General features: G+C 37.5%; 1 protein-coding gene across 5 annotated transcripts in view; it reads right to left on the bottom strand.

Annotated features, from left to right (window-relative positions):
* The window catches only part of KCNIP4 (potassium voltage-gated channel interacting protein 4), a 418,880-nt gene that overhangs the window by 291,051 nt on the left and 104,528 nt on the right, over positions 1–23,301 (bottom strand). The window contains exon 1 of one of the 5 annotated variants that reach the window (XM_065060639.1): positions 17,215–17,552. The exons of the other annotated variants lie outside the window; for them this stretch is intronic. Within the exon in view, the coding sequence (XP_064916711.1) occupies positions 17,215–17,302 (88 nt within the window). The 5' untranslated portion in view covers positions 17,303–17,552. Of the gene's footprint in view, positions 1–17,214; positions 17,553–23,301 lie in introns of those variants that run through there. 5 annotated transcript variants of the gene reach the window in all.

Here is a 23,301-nt window from a genome sequence, read left to right on the forward strand (position 1 = left end):
ATTAATGTTTATAAATACATAAAGGGTGAGTGCCATGAGGATGGAGCCAGGCTCTTCTTGGTGGCAAACAATGATAGGACAAGGGGTAATGGGATCAAGCTGGAACACAAGAGGTTCCACTTAAATTTGACAAGAAGCTTCTTCTCAGTGAGGGTGACAGAGCACTGGAACAGGCTGCCCAGGGAGGTTGTGGAGTCTCCTTCTCTGGAGACATTCAAAACCCGCCTGGACATGTTCCTGTGTGACCTCACCTAGGCGTTCCTGCTCCAGTAGGGGGATTGGACTAGGTGATCTTTTGAGGTCCCTTCCAATCCCAAACATACTGTGATACTGTGATACTGTGAAATGGAGTTGAAGTAACTGGTCAGACATCACAGCAGAGGAAGGTTACAATGGAGGAGTCCCTGTGGAGTCAATGCTGAAGCTCCTAATGTTCAACACATTCATAAGTGTTCAGAAAAACAGGATGAATAAGGAAACTGGCAAAATTTGTTTATGATATTGAGTGAAGGGTTAGTGCAAGAACTGCAGGAGTACCACACGGAATGACTGGGAGGATGAAGTGAAGAAATACAGCAGGCAGATGATATAACACAGCCAACTTAACATGAGGCAGGTAGGAAAACCAACTTTACCTCACACCATAGGAGGCTGAACTCACTACAGACTACAATGACTGAAAAATGGAAACTTATAATTAATGCTTTTAAGAAAACTTCAGCTTAGCAGCACTTAAAAAAAAAAAAAAAAGCAAACAAAACAATAAGAATTATTACAAAAGTATTAAAGAATTGAAGAGCGGGCATACAGAACTGTTAGAACAGGTATTTGTACATTTTTAAGTACTAAAAGACATCCTGGATTCTCTAGGCTAAAAAGGACTTTGTAGAAAGTAGCAAAAGGCAAAGCACTTAAGTGTAAGTAAACAGATGCCAGCACTACCTGAAGGAACCACAGTGAACTTGAAGAAAAATAATTTGAAATCTTAGTATATAGTATCAGTTTTTATAGTTCAAACCTCCACCAGAAGTGCCAAAATAAATGATGCTTAAGTGGACAGAGATAATTCAGCTAATTCAGAAAATCTAAGTTGAGCACTACTTAGCCTCCTGCCTACTGACTCTTATTCCCTCTAGACAAAATTATATGTGTTTCCAAGCTTTTTCCTTGAAAATCAGCCCCTCTATGGCCAGCTTGCAGAAGCCCCAGCATTGTACATCCCCTCTCTCAGCTCCCAGATCCATGGGTTTCTTTAGTTTGGAGAAGAGGCAACTAAGGGGTGACCTCGTTAATGTTTACAAATATATAAAGGGTGAGTGTCACGAGGATGGAGCCAGGCTCTTCTCGGTGACAACCAATGATAGGACAAGGGGTAATGGGTTCAAACTGGAACACAAGAGGTTCTACTTAAATTTGAGAAGAAACTACTTCTCTGTGAGGGTGACAACAGTGGAACAGGCTGCCCAGGGAGGTTGTGGACTCTCCTACTCTGGAGACATTCAAAACCCGCCTGGACACATTCCTCTGTAGCCTCATCTAGGTGTTCCTGCTCCGGCAGGGGAATTGGACTAGATGATCTTCTGAGGTCCCTTCCAATCCCTGACATTCTGTGATTCTGTGATCTGTACTTCATGTTTCTCATTCACTGTAGTGCAACTATTTCTGCCTCTTACCCTTTACCCTGTCAGTTGGCCAAGGCACCTCCAGCTAGATATACAGGCAGACACAGGGTCCCAGTGCCTCAATCTCAATCTATTTAAGTGTGAAATGCCTCATATACACATTGGTGATATTTTTATGTAGTTGTGTTGCAACACTTTGCAATACTACTTTGGTACTCCAGATCTGATATTGGATATAGGTTAATTAAATGTAAAAAACTTATAGTACAGAACATAACCTAACATTTTGGATTGCTTGGAAAGAATAGTGTTGTATAATTGAAAAAAGTCTAAAATGAATCTATTTTTTTGTTTGTGCACTCATACAGCAAGACAGTACCTATTTATCCCATGTGTAAACTGTAATACAAACAAAATCTACATTTCCTCAAACCAAAATTTGCTGCCTTTGATCAGTAGCAATAGAGCTAAAATCACATGCTTAAATACATGTATTTAAATAAATGTCCTTCTTATATTGAAGTAAACGGTCAACACAAAAGCACTCAAAATACTAGACACTCTTATTTTCTGTTATTATTATTACATAGTGTTTTCTATCTCTCTTTACTGATGAAGTCTAACTGGTAAGATGTGAGATACATTACTATTTATAGCCTTCAAAAAAAGAATGAGGGGTGGGCACATAGCAAAATGTCAATTTACAGTGTTAAGATGAGTATTTAGGAGAATTCTATCACTTTTTGAAGGGCAGTTTTCTCCTTGATGAAAATGAACAACTTTTGCTATATGGTATGACTTGATTGATAAAAACATTTCAGCAGACTAGTCGTGAAAGAACTGGCCTTATTCCTACAATGTCTCAACAGATTGACATTTCAATTACTGACACAGTATGATACTGTACAGACAACAGGTAAGTAATTTAATAGATCAGTCCAGAACTTCCTGTAAGCAATACATACAATTCAATTAGTTTCTCACAATAGACTACAGTGGTTATTTGAGGAGCTTCAAGCACTTCATCTGGTAAGTCTTCACAGGGGCAGGATTGCCCTGCTGTTTCCTTTCACATCTGTCACTCAGCATTAAAGTTTCAGAGCACTGTGAACGTGGACACTGGGTATGTAGCAGCACTTGGATTCACCTCTGTGTGGTGAGAGGGGCTGATTCGTGACAAAATTTCCAAAACCAGCAGTCAGAATAACAGTTGCATCCCACTGAATGGGAGAAGTGACTGTCAGCCACCACCAGCATCTCTATTTTCCCCCACATGGATTTTAATTATTGCTGTAACTCTGTGATCTCAAAAACCAGTGTGTTTGTGAAGGAATAAATATTTCTGCACTATATTTTAGAAAAATCATGAGTTTGATAATTTGCCTTCAATCTTACAGCTTCAGAGTGCTGAGTTAAGACATGACACCATGCTGTGCCCCAACTATTTCTCTTAGTCCAAACTCTGCATTGCTACAAATTTGCCAATGGCTTTATACCAAGGATGAATTCTGTACACAATAACATACATGTATCAGTGTCTGTGCATATATGCACATTTTTCATATACTAGTGTCACTCACACTCTTTTTTCCCCTCCATCTTCTTTCCTTACTCTCACTTTCCTGGGTATGTGCAAGTGTTTTACTTCAGGCAGGCTTTTCTTCATTTTGTATTTTCTCTTGTCTTTGGCATTACTTTGCATATAACTTTCTTTGCTTGCATTTTAAAAAAGTTATTAGCTGATTGAAGAAATTAAAAACCTTCTTGTCCTCACTAAAAAGCCTTGCTGTCTTTCCAGGGATCCTGAGGAGCTGCGCAGGCAGGGTATTCAGAAAAGTTAAATATTAATTAATCAGTAAGGTGTAATAGTTGAAATTAATTCAGTCTCTGCTGAGACCCTCTCATTCAGAATGAAAATAGACTTTGGTTTAATTACCTTGAGAAATGAATTATGTTACATTAAAATAAGGTCACTTCATTTCTGATTCTTCTGAAATTTAGCAGTTTTACTTAATTTGAATTGAATCTGCACATGAAGACAATTCCATAGATTTCTCTTATGTTGTAATTCCTTTCCTGAACTGATAATGGAAAAGTTTACAAAAGCTGTGTTCAGCTGCCATACAGTAATTCAAGAAGAGTCAATCACTGTGTTTAATATATTTGCCTGGAAACAAACATATGAAATTTTGGAGTAACATACTAAATATATAAAATAATTAAATTCACATTTATAGTAATTAAGCAATTTCATGTGTATTTTCTACAGAAAGTTCTGCATATTTTACTATCATGGATTCCAGAAGTCTTGCTGCTAGTGAATTCGACAGTTAGAGTACTGGCCATACCTGACATGGGAGATGGCAGAATATGAGTGCATTTTAAACTTGTGAGAACAGAAAAAGATTGTTTAAAAGGGAGTTTGTTTAAAAATGGATGTACTTACACATTTCAAATATGTAATATATTTTTATAAACGTAAAAATCATGACTTGTCACTAACGCAGGATAATCTAAATAATCAACATTAGCAGTTACTATATGTACTCTACTTGATTAAAAATTCACTTGAACTTTTTTACTCCAAGCTGGATTCATCTGAGTACATGTGTCACTACCACATTTGACCAGCAACTCTGCTCTCTCAAATGCTGCAGAAACCAGAGCCCACACCTCACATTGTGTCCTTGTCCCAAGGGACTCAGTTGAGGAGAAAATATGACCTGGGATTTTTAAGAAATTCTTCTCCAACTAACGTGATGAAACGTAGCCCCTAGACTGAAGAATCTACACTGAACTTTTGAGTAGTAAATGACATAAAAGCATAATTCCTATTTTCAGAGTTGACTAAGGAATCTGCTATCTTCTGCTGACCTTCACAAATATTACCGTAAATCAAATATAAATGATCAGCTGTCACTTTTTGTAAAGTTAACTGAAGTTTGACATGTCTGTACACAGAAAGGCGTGTACATCACAAATGCTAAAGGTTGTTAAATTTTAATCACATGCCTGGTAAAAGGAATTTAAAGAATAGTAAATCTGCCAATAAAATGCAGACACAAAATTTAGTACCTCATTTCAGATTTATTCAATTTCCTAAATTAATGAAGTATGGATGCTAATGAAAACAGACTTTTTTCCCCCTATCCCAGACACTATTAATTTATATTTGAATTTAATTACATTGCCTAGATTGGTACTCTATAAAAAGTTCAAGAGAGTACATCAAATTATTATAAGTTTTAAAACCTAAAGAGCCTATTTGAACTCCCCCAATAATACTGTATATACTTATTTTCAGATTATGTATTCTGAAGACACAGTAATGACAAAAATTCATTTGTAAAATTATGGTATCAATATTATTTGGAGTAGAACTTCAAATGCAGAATTAATGACTTGCTAAATTTCCATATTGAAGGGTAATAATGGGAACACATGGTTCCTAAGAACACCTGCCGTAGCTTTAAAAAGATCTTTAGAAAAATAAAGTCTTACTTAATTTTTTTTTCAGTATTTTGGTGGAGTGATCCCCATATAAAGGTTAAAGCGTACACGAACTTGGACCATGCTGCAAACTTCAATTAAAAACATAAAGAGGTAAATAGGACTCAAAAAACAGAATCCAAAGGTAGAATATTAGTCAATATTTACAGAACCAACTGGTCTCATTTGGACCATTCTTTGCAGTGGAAAGTTCAGGAGGTCAGTTCCAGAGAGTTGTTTTGTTTGGTGTTTTGTTTTGGTTTTAAATTACTTCAAAATAATTATTTCAGTAAATTAAAGTGAATCACATTGTCTTCCCTGACAGGCCATCATTACTAAGAGACAAGAGGCAAATTAAGAGTTAGGTGTCACACTAAGTGTCACTCTATTTAGTCAATATCTAAAACTGAGAGACACAAAAAGCCCGCAAGTAGAATTTAAATGAATTGGGTTATACACAGAAACGATAAATGTTCAAAATACACGGAGTATGAAAACCCCTTAAAGCAAGTACAGGCCACAATACCATACTGGGAAAGAGAATATCAGTGTGTGACAATCAATATGACTGTGTTATTGCACATAAGCAAGTGATGGCCAATTGCAGACTGTTTGTTAAACAGGAACATGTGGTTATCCAGATTTGAAGAGACTGCCATTCACTAAATTAGAAGTATGTACTGTTACTGCAGTCATCTAAAAGCATATGCATATATCGTCATATTTGGGCCAGCGTGATTGTCAGGGCTTCTCTTTTTTATTTGTAACTTGCATCTTTCACTTAATAGCCACAAATAAAACTATGATTGGAGGAAGGGGCTCAGGAGTTATGATTTGTTCGAGAACACTTTTTAGGAAGAGGCAGGGGTTACAACTGTTAAACTATGATATTCTACAGTCCTTTAAAGCAGTGATATTATCCTAATTGCAGAGAAGTGTATTTTGACATAAAACATAAGAATGATTTATTGGTTCAGACTAAGGATCCATCTAGCAAAATATCCCATATTCAGCAGCAGCTATTAGTGTGTGCCCAGAGGAGAAGCAGGATAAGCTTATTGAATATTTTCCCCTAATGCTTTCCTAGCCACAGACTATTAATATTTTAATCTCAGACTATTTTTTATGTATACTACAGTTAATCTAGTTAGTGACTCCAAACAGATTTGTTTTTCAAGAACTTACCCAGCTTATCCTTCTGAACTCACAGAGTTTTTGCACTTAAAACACCCTTTAGTAGGGAGTTTCACAGGTTTATCAGCCCCAGGGTTTCATTCATGACTGGTATCATCATCTATCCATTTACACATAAAGCTCATTTTGCTCAGCATGTGCCATTTTACATTAATCTACATTGAATTTTATCTACCGTTTTACTGTCTTTGCGAATCATTACGTAAAATCTACCTACAATAGAAAGCCCCTATAAAATGAACAAAAACTCAACCATTAAGAAACAGTCTGTGTACTCTAAGGTAGTATTTAATACAGTTTGTATCCAATTTTCTACTCCAAGTACACTCTACTCCTTATTGCCTCGATAGCCCAAGTAACTCTGTACAACGGTTCAAGGAAAAGCATACACACAGTTAAGAACTACAATATATTACATAAAGCTGAGATAGCCTTAATGCCGCCATTTCCTAATAGTTGTGTGCATAATTTGGTAACTTTCTAAAAGTTAAGAGTATTTTTAAACATAATGTCAAGTGCTGTGTCCTACATACAGCTGAAGTTTTAATATTTTCCTTGTAAATTATGTCAGTAGTTTGGACTCTTACAAGAATGTTACAGAACACAGGACTTCTAAAGGGAGATCATTAAGGATGGCTATGAGATGCTTCTCAATTTGTTATTTGTAAGAGAAGATGAACCATGTCTTTCATTATAATTAAGATTCACATTTGGAATGAGAGAATAAAAACTAGAACAATCTTTTCAAAAGAATAGTATGAATGATAACTTTGTCCTTTTCCCATTAACATAGCACAAGAAATCTTAAGACTTCAAAGAAGACTCTTTTGGAAGGATCTGGAAAAAAAAAAAAACAACCTTTTTGAAATACATTATATGATGGCTCCATGTGTTAAAAATATGGAACATTTGAGGGAAATATTTAAACATATTCAGGAGAATATGTTTAAAGATTAGGGTATTGCCTTTAGATCCCCCTACTTCAAGATAGCCTTCTACCCACACAGATTTTTCACTACCGCTTCAGTCTTCTGTGATGTTCAGTCAATCTGCCATATGCAGGATTATCAATTTTGAAGTTGAAACATTTTGCACAACACTGAGTTTTGCAGATACTGCTTAAAGGAAAAGAGAGGTATGCAAATTGGGGAGGCAAAGGCAGTCTATCTAGACTCTTTTCTGAAGAGGGGAAAATTCATAATTTGTGAGTGATTAGCTGTGGCTCACTACCATACATTTCCTCATTAATTACATTACTTAAAATCTGAGTGATCTACAAAATCACTGAAAATTCACAGTAGGTCTGCAGCTGCAGCGTGAGAGGTATATAACCAGGACTGATTTTTTTTAGGGGGTGAAAAAGAGAAATATTTGCAATTTGCTCCAGCTTGAAGCAGAATGTAATATAAGTGCACTAAATTATGGCATTCTAAGCATTTCCCAGAATTTCTTTCAATTTAACTGCTGCTAAGTTCAATACATCTTGGTCTTTTATCTCAAAGTACTGTCTATACTACAGCTTACTTCTAAACAAAAAGCCTGTATAAGGGTTCCTGTTTCTTTAGGATAACATAAAAAGGTGTTTTCAGAAGTCAGGTGTGATAAACCAAAAATCCTAGCAACATTATGACAACTCAGGCAAAATTCAACTAATGTAATTGCCAAGAGAACTTAAATAAATAAGTTTGGGATTTTTTTTTAAGGTATTTTTCTCTCAATATCTGACATTTTACATTTAGGTGTGTTAAGTCAACTGAAGCATGAAACTTTCTCAAAATCCTATCTTGTAACATTCCTGCATCCACCATACCCTTCCACAAGAATGATTTCTCTCTGAGGTAGACTAATACCAAGAGTGTAATGGTGACATTTATGAATGCTAATCAGGAAATAGAAAAAAAAAAACACAAAGTACAATGGAGAACTTCAAATGAAATCTTGATGGGTTACTTTAAAATTAACGTCCCTTCTCTCCTTAAGCAGGACATGACAAAGATTTCACCCTTGCACATTAGAACCTATGTAATTTATATATATAGAGAGAGAACATTGCCCCCCTGTACAGGAAAAATATCCAAGACCCTAGAGATTCGAGCTACCTCCCAGACAAAAGAAAGAGATGCAGACCTTAAATCTGGAATTCTTTTCCATTAATAAATAAATAAGGAAAAAGACTTCTCAAGTTGATGAACGATACTGATTTGCTATCAGAAGAAGAAACATTTCAGCAAGACAAACAAAAAAAATTGCATTTGGAAGCATATGAAACCCATATTTTCCCATGAATGTTGACATTTTAGCTTTTTCATGACATCTTCAAGCTACAAGTTCCTTTATAAATATTTTAATTTTAGATCCTGTTTACATAAAGAGGAAGACCTTTTTCATCTACTCTCTTTGTCTCATGTCATTTAGGATTATTTTGATATTTTGGATTATTGTTTTTTTTCAATTTATTCTAATTCCCATTTTACTTTACATGTATTTTCAGTAGAAGCTAATGGATCATTATTAACCGGGGAATTAAAAAATGGGAATTCATCTTCCCTGGTTTAGGTTCCCTATTAACCCCATAATAAGAAAGCATCCTGAATAAAGCTTTCAAATAATTGTTCTTTATTTATAGCTTTTGTCCAACAGTCACCTGTAACTGCTACCTAACCTCCGGTTAGAGATGAGCATCACTGTCAGCTGTTTAATGATGAGCAAAGTGCTTTTATTATAGTTTGGCTCTATATTTCAGAATTTCATCCTATGAAATCAAAGTAGAGAACTGAAGAAGATGGTAGAAGTTCTGTGGTTACATTACAACTGATGAGGAAAATTTTAAAATGTCATTAGGGAGATGGTGCTGAGAACTCATCAGAGTACAATTTCTTGACTGTGCTTTCTTCATTACACACTGTAGGATAATTAAGCAGCACAATTTTTTTATGGATTTATGCAAAGTAAACAGTGCTGTAAATTCTCTCAGGAGTCTACCCTGTATTATTTCTTCGAAAAAAATCCTCTGTGCTACAAGAAAATATTTGAGAAATGAAAATTCATTATAGTGGACATAGATCAGTGCATCACCATCTGAAAACTGTTTAATTATGTGATCAGTGAAATGAAATACAGAAGCATTTTTAGGTAGTTCATATAATACAGTCTTGTATGAGAGATATTCCTCTACTTAAACCGGACAAAGCAAAAGCTTTTTTCTTTCACCCTTTTCAAAACAGTTGGAAGTGTCAGGAAACAAACAAACAAGCCACACAGAAAAGTCCACTGCTGTCTGTCCACTGCTGCTTTTGAACAAGAATTTATAAATACTTTGAGAGGACAAAACTGGGGTTATTCAGTTGTTCGCATGCTTCTGAGTGCTAACATCATTCTTTACCAAAACACATCTGATGTGACACACTGTGCCTTAAACTCATAGTAACATGTCCCAGCACAGCTATTGCTGTGAGAGGAAGTCAAGAACACAATCACAAGGCCTGCTTGATGGGCCTCATCTTCCCACTTAATCCAATTCACTGTAGAAGAGAAACAGCTTTGCAGTCACAGCACTAAAAATCACCTCATGAAATTATACAAGAATGGAGAAGAGATGAACACCGCATATCTCCTGCTTAGGAAGGAGCACACAAAGGAAGGAGCTCGGCATGGGCCAGTACAGGAAGAAGTTTGGAAAGGGCTGACAGAGCAAGCAGTGACACCCATAGCTGCAGCTCTTGGTTCTCGGATGCCCCGAGCCAGCACAGTGATGGGCTACTCAGTCACTGGGTCTGCAGACATGCTTTCATTACAAGGTCTGGAAAAGAAAGGGAAGCATGCAGAAGTCCCAGTGTAAAAGTGCAATGTACTAAGGGTTTTATTACCTTACTTACAGTGATAAGTATGGCATTGTACCTGTAATTTTAAAGTTTAAAAAAAAAAAAAAAACAAAACAAACAAATACAAAAAAACCCCTACCAAACACAAAACCAAACACTCTTCAAAGATATTTGACAACCAACTAATCCTTGTCAAAAGTTCATTTTCTAACATTTCATACTAGTTTCTCAATATCTGTTGATTTACCATGTCCTTCGCTTGGGAGATGCAGATTTAAGAGTGCTGACAGAAGACTTGCTTTTCTTAGCTGACTTCAGGAGTCTCTTAGAGTGGGTTCATGGAACTGTTCTAGGAAACGTCAAGTTCACTTTCATGGGTCTCAGTGGCCATCATCTAACCAACAGTTACTGGTGCTTCTGGTGCATAAGAATTTACTGCTGGTAACACGGAAGGCAAAGATTTGCTAAAAAGGCAGAGACTACTGAAAAAATACAAAGCTTCCATTTTTTATTGCCTAATTGTATAGCCTCTCTGTGGGTTAACAGATCACAGACATCTATCACCGTTTGTAGGCCTTATTTCAATCAAAATGCTTCAAACACATGTTCCACAGCTTTGCTGGGAGAGATTTAATCACACAACTTGCTTTAAAGACCATTTTTCTTACGTAAAGGTGATGACTTATTTCCACTTCTTTACTTTGTTCAGTTGGATACAGTGCAGCAACGTAGTTCTTGCACTTCTGTTTCTTTTGTAAAGGCAGCTGCAAATTATTTATTCCTTTTCATGCTTTCTCATGAATAGCTGCAGTTCTTACATAATTTCCTTTAATCTTTACTTTCAGAAAATACAAAAAATATTCCTGTGACTCAGAGGTAGCCTTAATGAGTGGTTTCTCATTCATTTATTTGCAATGTATTAAGCTAATAAATCTAAGTGAAGGAAAAATCATAATAGGTCTTTCAGAAGGTTACATCAATACAATTAAACATTAAATCAAAACTGAAACAGAATTTAATCACTTGCTTTTATTTTTAATTTTGTTTCTTTTTCTATTAAACTTTTATCCCATCAGAAAGTCCATTAACCACATACTTCACATATTCCCATTTCTGTTTTCGAAGTTTATTTTAATTTACTTATAGTCTTGTACAGTTTACCTGAAGAAGTTGATGATGAAAAATGTTCTCTTGCTATAAATTCTGTCTAAGGGGAAAAACACAAGGAAGTTTCATTTGATAATTCTTTTCAGTTCATCATATCACTTTCACTAAAAACTGTGTCAGGAAACATCAGGAAAAAAAAAAAAAAGAGCCTTTCTTTAGAACCACAGTTTCTAAAGTCTTAGATAGATTTTGGGAGAGATGCTAAAGGGCTATGTGGATCTGCTGAGGATGTGAAGCATCTCTCACGTTCAAGCTTAGAAAGTCAAAAGACTAGAACTAGAGAGCTGGAGCTTTTAAACTGCTCGTCCAACCTAACTGGCCGACACTGCTGTCCCAAAAGGGACCCATTAATCAGTGTGTGAACTGCCCAGCCAACCCTCAGCGCAGCAGGGGGATGCAGCTCAGAAGCAGCAGCCACATACCTATGCTTGCCCAGCTGGGACCCGGAGCAGGGCAGAGTCTGACAATGAGCAGCTCGGAGATCCTCAGCAGCAACTTGTGTCAGAGATGGGCAGATGCCTGGGGACTGGAACCACTGCAGCCCTCGGATTTTTTATCCTCCTCTGCTTGTCCACCAAACTCTCTTAAGTTCCTCTGAACTTACTTAATGAAGCAGCATGTATTAGAATTGGCAGCATGTATGGAGACTACCTGCTCTGCAGTTGTTACATGAATATTGCCAACTTTTTTTTTTTTTTTTTTTTAAGCACTTTTACAGCTTCTTTTACAAATTCTTAAGAATATTCTGTCTTCCACTTAGGAAACTAGAAGGAAAAAAATGTCTCATGAACATTCATATTAAGTAACCGTTTAACAGTAATTACAGATCTTTGGCTTCACTGAATAGTTTTCGTGAATTATCACAAACAAAAATTAACCAGCCAAAACAACATAGAGGAAAACATACTACTAGAAAAAAGTAGTAAAATTAATGTTAATATTTCAGGAATATTTCCCTCATTGTTATTCAACTTCAAGGTCTGAAGAGACCATCTGAGAGACAGTTACAGTTGTTTCCTACACCTATTTAAACCATCCAGATTTTCAGCTATTCAGGAAGAGTAACTACATAGAGGAAGGTGTATAAAATTCATTTCAGGATCAGTTTTATTACAGGAGAAACTTTTTCTTTTGTGTTAGAAGTACAATGCTTTTTCATCTCCACTAATTCTTCCTCAGACTAGGAAAATGATTTAATCAATTGTTGAAATAATTTAATTTGCCGTATTTAAGATGATTATGCACAGATTAAATATGAAGTGGTTTTAAGTTCTGTGCTTTAAATCTGAAGAGGAAAAGAGAAAAACTACAGTATAATTAATTGTAAGAAGGAAGAGGTAATTAGTCTCAATATTCTCTTTCACATAAGCTCTTAACTGTAAATAAAATTAATTCTGGTATATTTACCTAATATCACTAACTAGACTATGACATTCTTGTAAAATATTTGAATTAACCTCTAGGTTTCTAAGAATTCATTTTCTAAACTTTCCGCAGCTTAATTGAAAAAGTTGATGATGGGACAACCCTGATATATTCCTTGTAAGGCTGTTTTACATTCACAGCCTAGAAGCCAGATCCCATCTCCTGGTAACTTCTGTAGGAAGTGTCACTCCCAGACTAAACATCCCAGTATATCACTCTGATTTTTAAGAATCATTCAATCGATGCATCCACAACACAATTGTAGAAAGGGGTAGGAAAGGGAAGGAGGCAGCAAACTTGTCTAGTGGGGCATTCAGTCTCAGTATTTCCCTCTCTTCCTGAACCGGGTCATTATATGAGGCACCTCCTTCAGTGTGTTTCAATCTGTCCATGACGGCCAACACAAACCATTTGGAATCTCTGTGTTGTTGGGACCTATTCTTACATTCTCTCTGCTGAAAACGAACATCAAGAAGTGGTGTGACAATGCCACTTGCTTAGGACAGTTGCAGATCTCTTTGAGTGATTTCACAAAGTGAAGTTTAAACCTCAGGTCTACTTACCCCCAGATGGATTCCCTAATCATCAGAAAAGAGTTAGGCTCCCTGTCTGGTCCTGTGAAGTTTACACATCTTGGATTAAGAAAAGGAGAGGCCTCTTATCCATACTACTGGATTTTGAAAGTGTGGACATTCTTAAACAGGGAGGAGATATCTCGATCCACTTCAGGCTAAGCAGTCAGCAACACACATCTCCTTCCCTAGTTGAGAGCCTAACCAATGCGTGATTATATACCACATATTTCCAAAGTTCGGGAGGGGGACATCTAATAAATGCATGTGTCAATAAAGTAAGCAGCCTCAGAAAGCATTCATAATAAACTTCTGTCTCAAACAGACTCACACTCGTAGGCAGGTGATCTATAGCAGTCCCAGGAGTACTGCAGTGAGCCCCTGGATGGTTGTGCTAGTGCCTCCCAGATCATCAAGGAAAAGAGGTCTATGCTCAGATGATATCTTCCTCTTGACAGTAGGCTAGAAAACACTTCTTTGCACAAATGGGCAAAATTAAAGACTAAAGATTACTTTCTGGTAATCTGGTGTCCCAAAGAAAGTGCCATCAAAAAGCACATCCCACATTCACATATAATAGATTTATTCTTCCTAACTAAGAAATATGTCAAGCCTGTGATCAATGTTATTTTACACCAATGGCACTAACCTATAGATTAAAAAAAAAAAAAAAATCAATTGATAGCCTTATTGCACATGAGCCTAGAAGAGTAAGATTAATTCGGATTGTTGGAGAGAGAGAGTACAATTCCACAGCCGGAGTTGTTCTCCTCTTCCTTTCTTTGTAAAGGCATATGCTAACTGTGAATTTGAATCTGTCCAGGAAAATCTTGCCTCCTTTACAAAAGGCAATATCATCACACCTAAAAAGGACATACATGTAAAAACTTACCACTGAAGTCAATGACAGTTTTGTTTCTATCATCTCTTCAATCCCCATACTGTGACAGTTGTGACAGGTAAGAAAAAGCTTCCTAGCCATTACCCTGAAATTATGTTTTCTCAAAATAATTTACAATCTATTTCTTGATCTCTTAATGATTTATCTCATTATTTATAATATACAAATTAATGTTGGATCTGAAAACTGAAACCTTCTCTTCAATTGCAGAGTCAAGTTCTTTATGACAATATTTCAAAGAATGGGCACTTCTAACATGCCTCAAGAGGCAGCAGACAATAGAGTAGGAATTGCTATGACACTTGAGAAACGTTGTCTTCAATTATTTGGGGGAATTAGTTTCAGATGTGGAAACACATCAACTTAATATACAGCAGAAACTATGGAAAACAAAAAAATTTGTTTAAAAGACCATTTCTTTTCACTACATTTTGCTGTCAGTCATAGTAACATGTCGTAAAAAAGAACTGGAAGAGATCTGGATGTATTCAGGTAGAGAATACCACTTAAAACCCATTGTAAAGATTTATGCAGCAATAACCTTCAAGAAAGTGGGTTGTTCCATTAACATGTTTATGTATTATCACAGACAACTATCTGATAGTTTTTATTTTAAATATTGAGATTCACCACAGAACACATCTATACTGCTGTAAATGGTTACAAAATGTGAGCAGTAAAGCCAGCAGTCAACAGCGACTTCTTAGCTGGGCCCACAACCCAGTCTCCCTCCTTGCTCAGTTTCTCATCTGTGTAACCACACCAACTGCAGCAGAGCTTGTACCAATCTATATTGATGCAGGTTAAGTATGTATTCAACATGCCTACCCATACAGAAAGGAGGAATGGATTAGATTCAATGCTTGTGCTTACAACAACGTGAGGTTCCAACTTAATATTTAAAGACTAAAGAACACCTGAAAGAGAAGCCAGGGGCCAAATTGTATCAACAAGGAAGTTAAATTGTGTTCACCACTGTGCACCTTAGTAAACATCTACATTTTAAAAATAATTGGTCACTTGAGTAGGCAGATTGCCTGCTTGTAAAAAGCTAAATAAGCACACTTTTTTTATTTCTGATAGCTATGCTGTATTTTCTGAATGCTCAAGATAGAAACTGTAATATATTTAACACACAAATTGAAGTATAACTTTCTAACACTTTCAACAAGCCTTCCTCGTTCATATTCATTAATTATCAACTAATTATAAACATAATGAATTATGCATTAGATTTTGCAGGGGGAATAGTAGCTTGCATTTCAACTGCTGAGGTTAATGACTAGACTGGGCTATGTAAGAACTGAACACTGGAGCCCTACCTCTCCTAGCAGTTCAATTATTATCATATTATATTGATCTTTTTTGCTACATTATTTGAACACAATGAGGTCTATCAACTTAATAATAGTTGTAAGAGACTGTTGCCTGTAGTAAAAACAAACTGAAAATTTCCGAGGAAGTGTATCTGTTCTTAAGAGTTACCAAGAGTGGGGGGTTTTGCTTGATTGTTTCCTTTAAGAAAACACATTTCATAGAACTCTACATGGCTTTCCAGTAATTTAGCATTGAATATGTGCTTCTTAATTATAAATGAAATAATTTCTTTTAGTAGTAACATAAGATTCAGCATCCACAATAATTCCTGAAAATGGTTTTGAATTGTGAGCCTAGAAAGTTGCAGTACTAACATCAGCCTAAATAATAACATAGTGTGCATCATTTGATAAGAAAGGAAAAGCTTGGATGACGTTGTGAAAAAGGAGTATTGGTGTTCATTTCTAGTATAGGTTTCCTCTTGCATCATATATTACTTAATTTCCATAGCAACCCACAGGAATAAGAAGCCAACATTTTCATAGAAATCTGAATTGATACAATTCCCAAAAGAGAAACCAGGATAGACTAGGAATAGTACAGAAAATAAAGTCAGGGAAATTCTGTGTTACCAGACACACAAAGTTACTGTTTCAGATTTCCACAAGTTACAAGCATCCTGTGAAGTACTCATTGCCAATGTTTATGTCATTGTATTTACAGCTTTATAACCCCAAATCTGATAAAATGTATGCATCGATGCTTAAAATTATTACTGAAGAGTCAACTTTGCTCTCAAATATTTACATCAGTGCCTAAACTGAAAGGGGGGGGAAATCAGCAGAAACTTTCAGAGCACTTGTAGTAAGATGAATGGCTTTTAGTTACCAATAATCACGTTAGTATAATTGGTTATTATCTGCTGATACTGGGCTTGCACCTCTGCCTGATGATTTTTCCAAGAAAAATAATATTTGAAGTCTAGAAAGAAGCACAATTATATTTTATAAATACAGAATGACATCACATAGGCTATCATATTTGTCAGCTGTTGGGAACAACCATAGAAAATGCTGAACTGTGAGAAAAGTATATTTTCCAAAGTGCTAAAGAAAAAAACTATACTATTCATTCAGTCTAGCTTAGAAACCTTATTTGGAACTGTACGATTTGTCTACAGTTACAGAAAAAAAATGCCTAAATGAAGTTGACAGTTCCAAATTCTTTAAGGGCAAAAAGCACAAGTGTTATTTAAAGTTTGCAATAAGATACTATAATATCATACTGACATTCTGCAGTTATTTTACTTCTTAAGATACACAAAAACAACCCTCTGAGAAAAAAAAAAAATGTAGTCTACTTGTCAAAATGATTCAGTTCATCCTTTATGACCATACTGTGGATATTCTACATTATTTTTAAATGTACACTGGTGGACAGGTGAAAGCACGTACATTCACAGTCCGATTTGGATTCAGGTGTGCAAATGCTTAGAGAACATTATACTGTCTGAACACCGTAACAAAAGACTATATATTCTGGTTTTCTTATGCTCAGCCACAAAGGAGGTCACAGATTTCCTTTTTATTATTCTCTACAAAATGAAAGGGATTATACTATAAAACAACGCCCTCATTACATTAAGCCTGGGCAATTTTCGTGTTATCATGCCGCACAATTCAACTGCAAAGAAAACAAGCCGTTACCTGTGTGAAGAGAACCTGTGATTAGCCTGAGCAGGTATTGGGCAAATTTCAGTATTTCACGCTTACACCGCTTCCTACAGCCGCTCATCTTAAGCAACACGGAATCCCTCGGGGAAGAGCCTGAAGACTTTGCCAAGGAAGGGAACAGTTCCTGCCAGCAAACTTCTGGGGCAGTTGACAGCCTCACAACTCCTCGCGGCCAAGCGAACTGCCCCTGGTTTCCCCCTCCGCTCTCGGCGGAACGAATCCCCGCGGCCGCTCCCAGGACACGGCGCAGCCACCGCCGCCCCCGCGGCGGCCGGACCCGCCGGCAGGCGCAGCCCGCGCGCAGCTCCGCGAGCGACTCCGCAGCCGCGCAACCCGGCGGGCGGGGCCGCACCGCCCCCCGCCGGCACAGCCCGCCCCGCAGCGCCCGCGGGGGCTCCAGCCCCGTCCTCCCGCAAGCGGGCGGGAGGCAGCGAGGGCACGGCCCGGCAACCTTCCGTTGCCATTTTGCTGGTGGGAGGGAAACCCCACCCGACATCAAGCCCTGATCGGTGAGGAAGCAGCCCCAATGCCGGGAACGGCATCGCGCTGCTCAAGGTCAGGGCAGAGGGCTGACTAGCCCGTGATTTACCTTCAGGACTGAAATCCAGTGGTGAGTTGGAGGGGAACCCCCACCGCACTCACTTGGCATGTCCCTGGAGGACCTGTAGCCTGCTGAAGGTCACAGAAACCCCAGGGCACTGCACCCCTGGAGAGAAGAATTTAATGAAACATTACAAGGGCAAGTGTAAAGTCTTGCAACAACGCCAGGTTCCAGTATAAGTTGGGGAGCGACCTGTTAGAGAACAGCATAGGGGAAAGGGACCTGGGGGTCCTGCTGGACAGCAGGATGACCAGGAGCCAGCACTGTGCCCTTGTGGCCAGGAAGGCCAATGGCATCCTGGGGTGTATTACAAGGGGAGTGGGTAGTAGGTCGAGAGAGGTTCTCCTTCCCCTCTACTCTGCCCTGGTGAGACCACATCTGGAATATTGTGTCCAGTTCTAGGCCCCTCAGTTCAAGAAGGACAGGGAACTGCTGGAGAGAGTCCAGCACAGAGCCACAAAGATGGCTTTCCTTCTTACGAGGAAAGGCTGGGGGATCTGGGTCTCTTTAGCTTGGAGAAGAGGAGACTGAGGGGTGACCTCATTAATGTTTATAAGTATGTAAAGGGTGAGTATCACAAGGATGGATCCAGGCTCTTCTTGGTGACAACCAATGGGAAGACAAGGGGTAATAGGTGCAAACTGGAACACAAGAGGTTCCACTTAATCATGAGAAGAAATGTCTTCACAGTGAGGGTGACAGAACACTGGAACAGGCTTCCCAGGGAGGCTGTGGAGTCTCCTACTCTGGAGACATTCAAAACCCACCTGGACACATTCCTGTGTAACCTCATCTAGGTGTTCCTGCTCTGTCAGGGGACTGGACTAGGTGATCTCTTTAGGTCCCTTCCAATCCTTAACATTCTGTGATTCTGTGAAGGAATCAAGAGGCCCCTCTGTGCAGAGAGCTCCCCCTGCTCCCCAGCCCACTGACCTGAGACAGTGAGAAGCTGGCTGTGGTCCAGTTAACATTTTGTGATTTGCATCTTTCCAAGAAAGTCTCTATAGGAAGCTACATGCATTCCCTTATAAATTCCTTCTTTTCCATCTTGCGTGAGAAGTGTTTTCTATTAATAAAACCGATCTGAAGTCTTTATCCATGACCAAAGAACCCAAATAATGTTTTTATTTCCCTTGGACTACTTCCCTGTGCTACGTAAACACAGAGAACAACTCTATTGCATTAGATGGTGATGCAACATGTAATGCTTAATATAGTTAAAAGAAGACAAAGATCCCATTAAGGAGAAGCTTAACAGAAGAAAATCACTGTCTGATCTAATTTCAATGACAACATTGACCATAAAACATTTTGGTGAATGCCTTTAAAAAATCATAATAAACACAAATGCACATCTTCAAGCTATTCTTTATATTACACGCTGAGCAGAGATAAGTACGTTACAGACACAATACATCAAAGCGTTCTCAAAGTTGCAGTTCAATGACATAGTTTCTGCATCCCCTATCTGAAACACAAGCCTGCTGTCTTATGCTTCCAGGGAGGCTACAGTTAATGGAAAGAATCAAAATGAAATAGCTCACAGAAGCCCCCACTTCAGCTTGGCAAAGGGTTTAGCCTGAAAAGGAATGGAGCAAATTTCAATATTTCACATTTACACCATTTCCTACAGCCACTAATCTTAAGCAGTAACTACTTTGTGTGTCTTTTCAGCAAAACTTTGCCAAGAAGAGTTTTACAAAAACCCACAACAGAATCCTCAAATTCTGAGGCATCAGAGATCACTGCGTGCGTTACAAGTTTCTGAACTCCCAGTCTCTGAGAAGGATAAATAGCTGGTAGACATGAAGAGACACTGGAAGCAGAAGTGTGCCTCTCTTCTAAAGAAGAGGACAATGCAGATGACTCTCAGTGAGAGTCCTTGACCTTCTTAATCTTTTTACATTTTTAATTGCTTTATACCAATTTCGCAAGTAGTGTTATTTCCAAATGACAAACTGAAATATTAGTTTTCTAAAGACTTAGAGAAGCACGTATCACCAACACCACGTTTTTTTGTTGTTTATTCCCATTCCCTACAACAAAGCTGCATACATTCTGACACTTTTTCCTAAACCTTTTACATTTCAACACAGTGATGACAGTAACCGCTATCCAAGAAAGAGTTCATGAAATGTTCTGACCATTTTCACTAAAAGGCTTTTAACAAAAAAAAATTCAGTATTCAGATAGAATTGGATCCAAATCTAGCTTCCAATATTTCTCTGTTGAGCAGAAAAGGCTGCCTAATCTATGGACTAAAGTTGCTTACCCCAGATGAAAAGAGCAGATCAGGGAAAAGTGGACAGGAAAATTAGAATGTAAAACTGTAATAAAACCACCATGGTTTTATTGATAAATCTATTAGAGTGAAACAATATGAAGTACAGTTGGAGAATATTGAGAGAAAAAGAAAGAGAAAAAGAGAGAAAATAAGAAAAAGAAAGTTCTTGTTAACAGAGGGGTCTGGATCAACTTCTGTAAGTTCTGATCTTGGAATCAGGCACTTAGAATCCAGGTTTAAAAGCCACTATATTTAAATACAATGAAGAAGGAATAAAACACATGTGTGTGCTGGTTTGTCTGAAAGTGAGTTAATTTTCTTCATGCAGTTAGAAACCTTTCTTTTTCATAGCTAGCACAGTCATTATTTGGGCTTAGTTTGAGAACAAGAAATAACATTCTGGGACAGAGTTAATGTTTTTAATTGCTCTGGTCTGAGAGCCAAGGATGTTCTGAGCTCTGCACACAGGTGTGAGGCATTGAGGAAGGGGGGCAGAGATGGGGCAGAGCTTGACTGACATCCAGACTGGTCTATAAGAATATTCCATCCCATTAGCATAATGCTTCATAGTTAAGGACAGTCAGGATTTTCTGGTCACTCTCTGGTGTTCTCTTTTCTTTGCTGTTTTTGTCGGAGCCAGGGGAGCTCTGTTCAGGATGTTTAGTTTGGCATTTTTGCCATCCTGCCATCCTGCAAAGGTCTCTGGGCCTTTCTGCCTTTTTCCTCTTTTCTCTCTCTGTTGGGACCAGGTGCTGTTTCCTGGGACTGGCTGTTTAGTGTGGACAGAGATCATGAGGAATTATATAGAGCATCTTTTATTTTATATTCTATTTCTATGTTATATATATATTTACTAGTAGTGTATTAGTATTTGTTATTTTATTAAACTATGTTTATCTCAATCCAAGTTTCTCCCTTACCTTTCAATTCTTATCAATCCCTTATTTGGGGGGCTGGGGGGAGTGAGTGAGCAGCTATCATGGTTGTATTGCTAGCTCAGGTTAAACTGCAAGGTGATACAAAAGGTCTTTTCAGACATTAGGAAAAGTAAATAGAAGGAAAAATTAAACATTATTTGCAAACTCCTGGAATTTTGAATTGTTTTACCCAAGTGTAGCTGACAGGCTCACAGAACAATATAATGCACAAATTATTTTGTTCTGAAGTACTTGGAAGGCATGAAATTACTGGGGAGAAAACACATGCCTTTTTTGTTTATTTTTTTTAAAAACTGTCCACAACAGCAGCCCATTTTAAATGGAAAATGGAAAAGTTTCCCTGAATGTACAATGTGTACTATATAGGTGTTAAGACAAATTAATTGACAATAATAAAAATACTTCATCTGAGGATTTCTAAACAATGCTACAAGAAAGATCTTAAAAATCTTTGTCATCACAGCAAGAAAAAGTGCAAAAGCATCAGTTTATGAAATTCAATTCTATTCGATCCATAGATAAAACTCCACTTTTTAGAACTTCAGTTAGTATCTCACTATCACTGGTGTATGCCCCAGGTACACACGTTGGCAACCATATTCACCCATTTTAAGTGCCGAGTATACACTGCTGTGGCTGTAGTCCTAGTTCCCATACTATGGAAGACAGAACTACACAAATTTTGTAGTTCAGAACTGGTCAGAATTAGCAGGTATGTAAGCAGTATTTCTATTCTTGTTCCTGTGTAGGAAGAGTATTTCATTATAAAACGAGCAATCGAAACAGAAATCAATTCACATCAACATGAAAACAAAGTAAGGCAACAACCTGATTTTTACATTGCATAGGTTTCTGGACAACCTAGTCTCATCTGTTTTAAAAAAAAAAAAAAATCTTTACCCCAAACACACAGCCTGTTTCAGAACAGAACATTGTGATGGCCTGGCATAAAATGATAACCAATGCTGAATTAGCTAGCATTATAGTTTCTTTTTGAGAAAGAGTCATTCAAGACAGATTACATTTAATAACAAAATAAAGAAAAAACATGTCTTAAAATACTCAAGAAGAAATTAAATTTGGCTATAATCATATTAAGTAACAATGGCAAAGACTCAATTTGCAAAAAGCACAGGTTTCAAGAGGGGAAAAAAAAATCATGAATATTTTACGAGAAGAAGAAACCTTGTAATAACAATGACAGTTCACACCAGATATAAATTTGCTAGTTTGGTAACAAAAAAGCAACAGTGCAAGTTGAAGTGACATATACAGAGCACAAGTTGATCAGCTTCTTGAAGATTATTTACCTTGTATACCTTTCATTTGCACGCGTTCTTTGAACATTCTTTCAACTTCAAAGAGCAAAATCTGTTCCTGAACTAGTCTGTGCTATTGACTAAGAGCAAACTGAAATCTTATAACAATAACAAAATTAACTCGATTGGGTGACTGCAGGAAGTCAACTAGGAGCACTAAAAAACCTGTGTACAGGGTTTTCTTGCTGTTGCCACCAAAGGCTTCCAAGGGCTTTTGTTTTTAATGTGAAAGTAGAATTCAACAACTGAACATTTTAATCAGAGGATTGCTAACCTCCTTATTTCAAAGAACAGAGATAAAATTTACAACCTAAGCACATGGCAAGAAGCAACAGATGGATAGAAACAAACAGATGGGTGAACACAAGGTAACAGCAAGATGTTTACAATCAGTATAATAAACAACTGCCACAAGTAGATGACCATCATCTGATCTCCTTTCAGTTGTTCCTTGTCTGTCATAAGAGTCCCCCTAAACCACAATCTCTAATGTATTTATTTTAGTTGCTCTTCTCTGGATGTTTGCTTCTCAAGTCTACAGTATTGTGCACCAAGGTGTCCAAAGTTGGACATCATTGTTCTAAAGCAGATACAGCAGGATTAGAGTCCTTCATCACTGAAGTCACTGGAAACAGCAGAACTAATTCCAAATTATTCAGCTTGTCTATGAAAATATCAGCCACCACTTTCAACCACAGCCAGTGAATAGCAACAAAAATTCTCCAGCGTCTCATTTGCCCAAATTTAGACTTGGCTGTTAACACAAACCAGAAACAGTTAAATACTAGAATGTGAGCTGTGTATGCAGAGATGCAGATATACATTCCCTTTCTGACTGATTAGTAGTAACATGCCAGCTAAATTAACTTTCTGTAAAATGGTTATTGCTCATTGCTGTCTGTTCTGAATATTATAGCA

The sequence above is a fragment of the Columba livia genome, chromosome 4 (genome assembly GCF_036013475.1).
Source record: "Columba livia isolate bColLiv1 breed racing homer chromosome 4, bColLiv1.pat.W.v2, whole genome shotgun sequence".
Lineage (NCBI taxonomy): Eukaryota > Metazoa > Chordata > Aves > Columbiformes > Columbidae > Columba > Columba livia.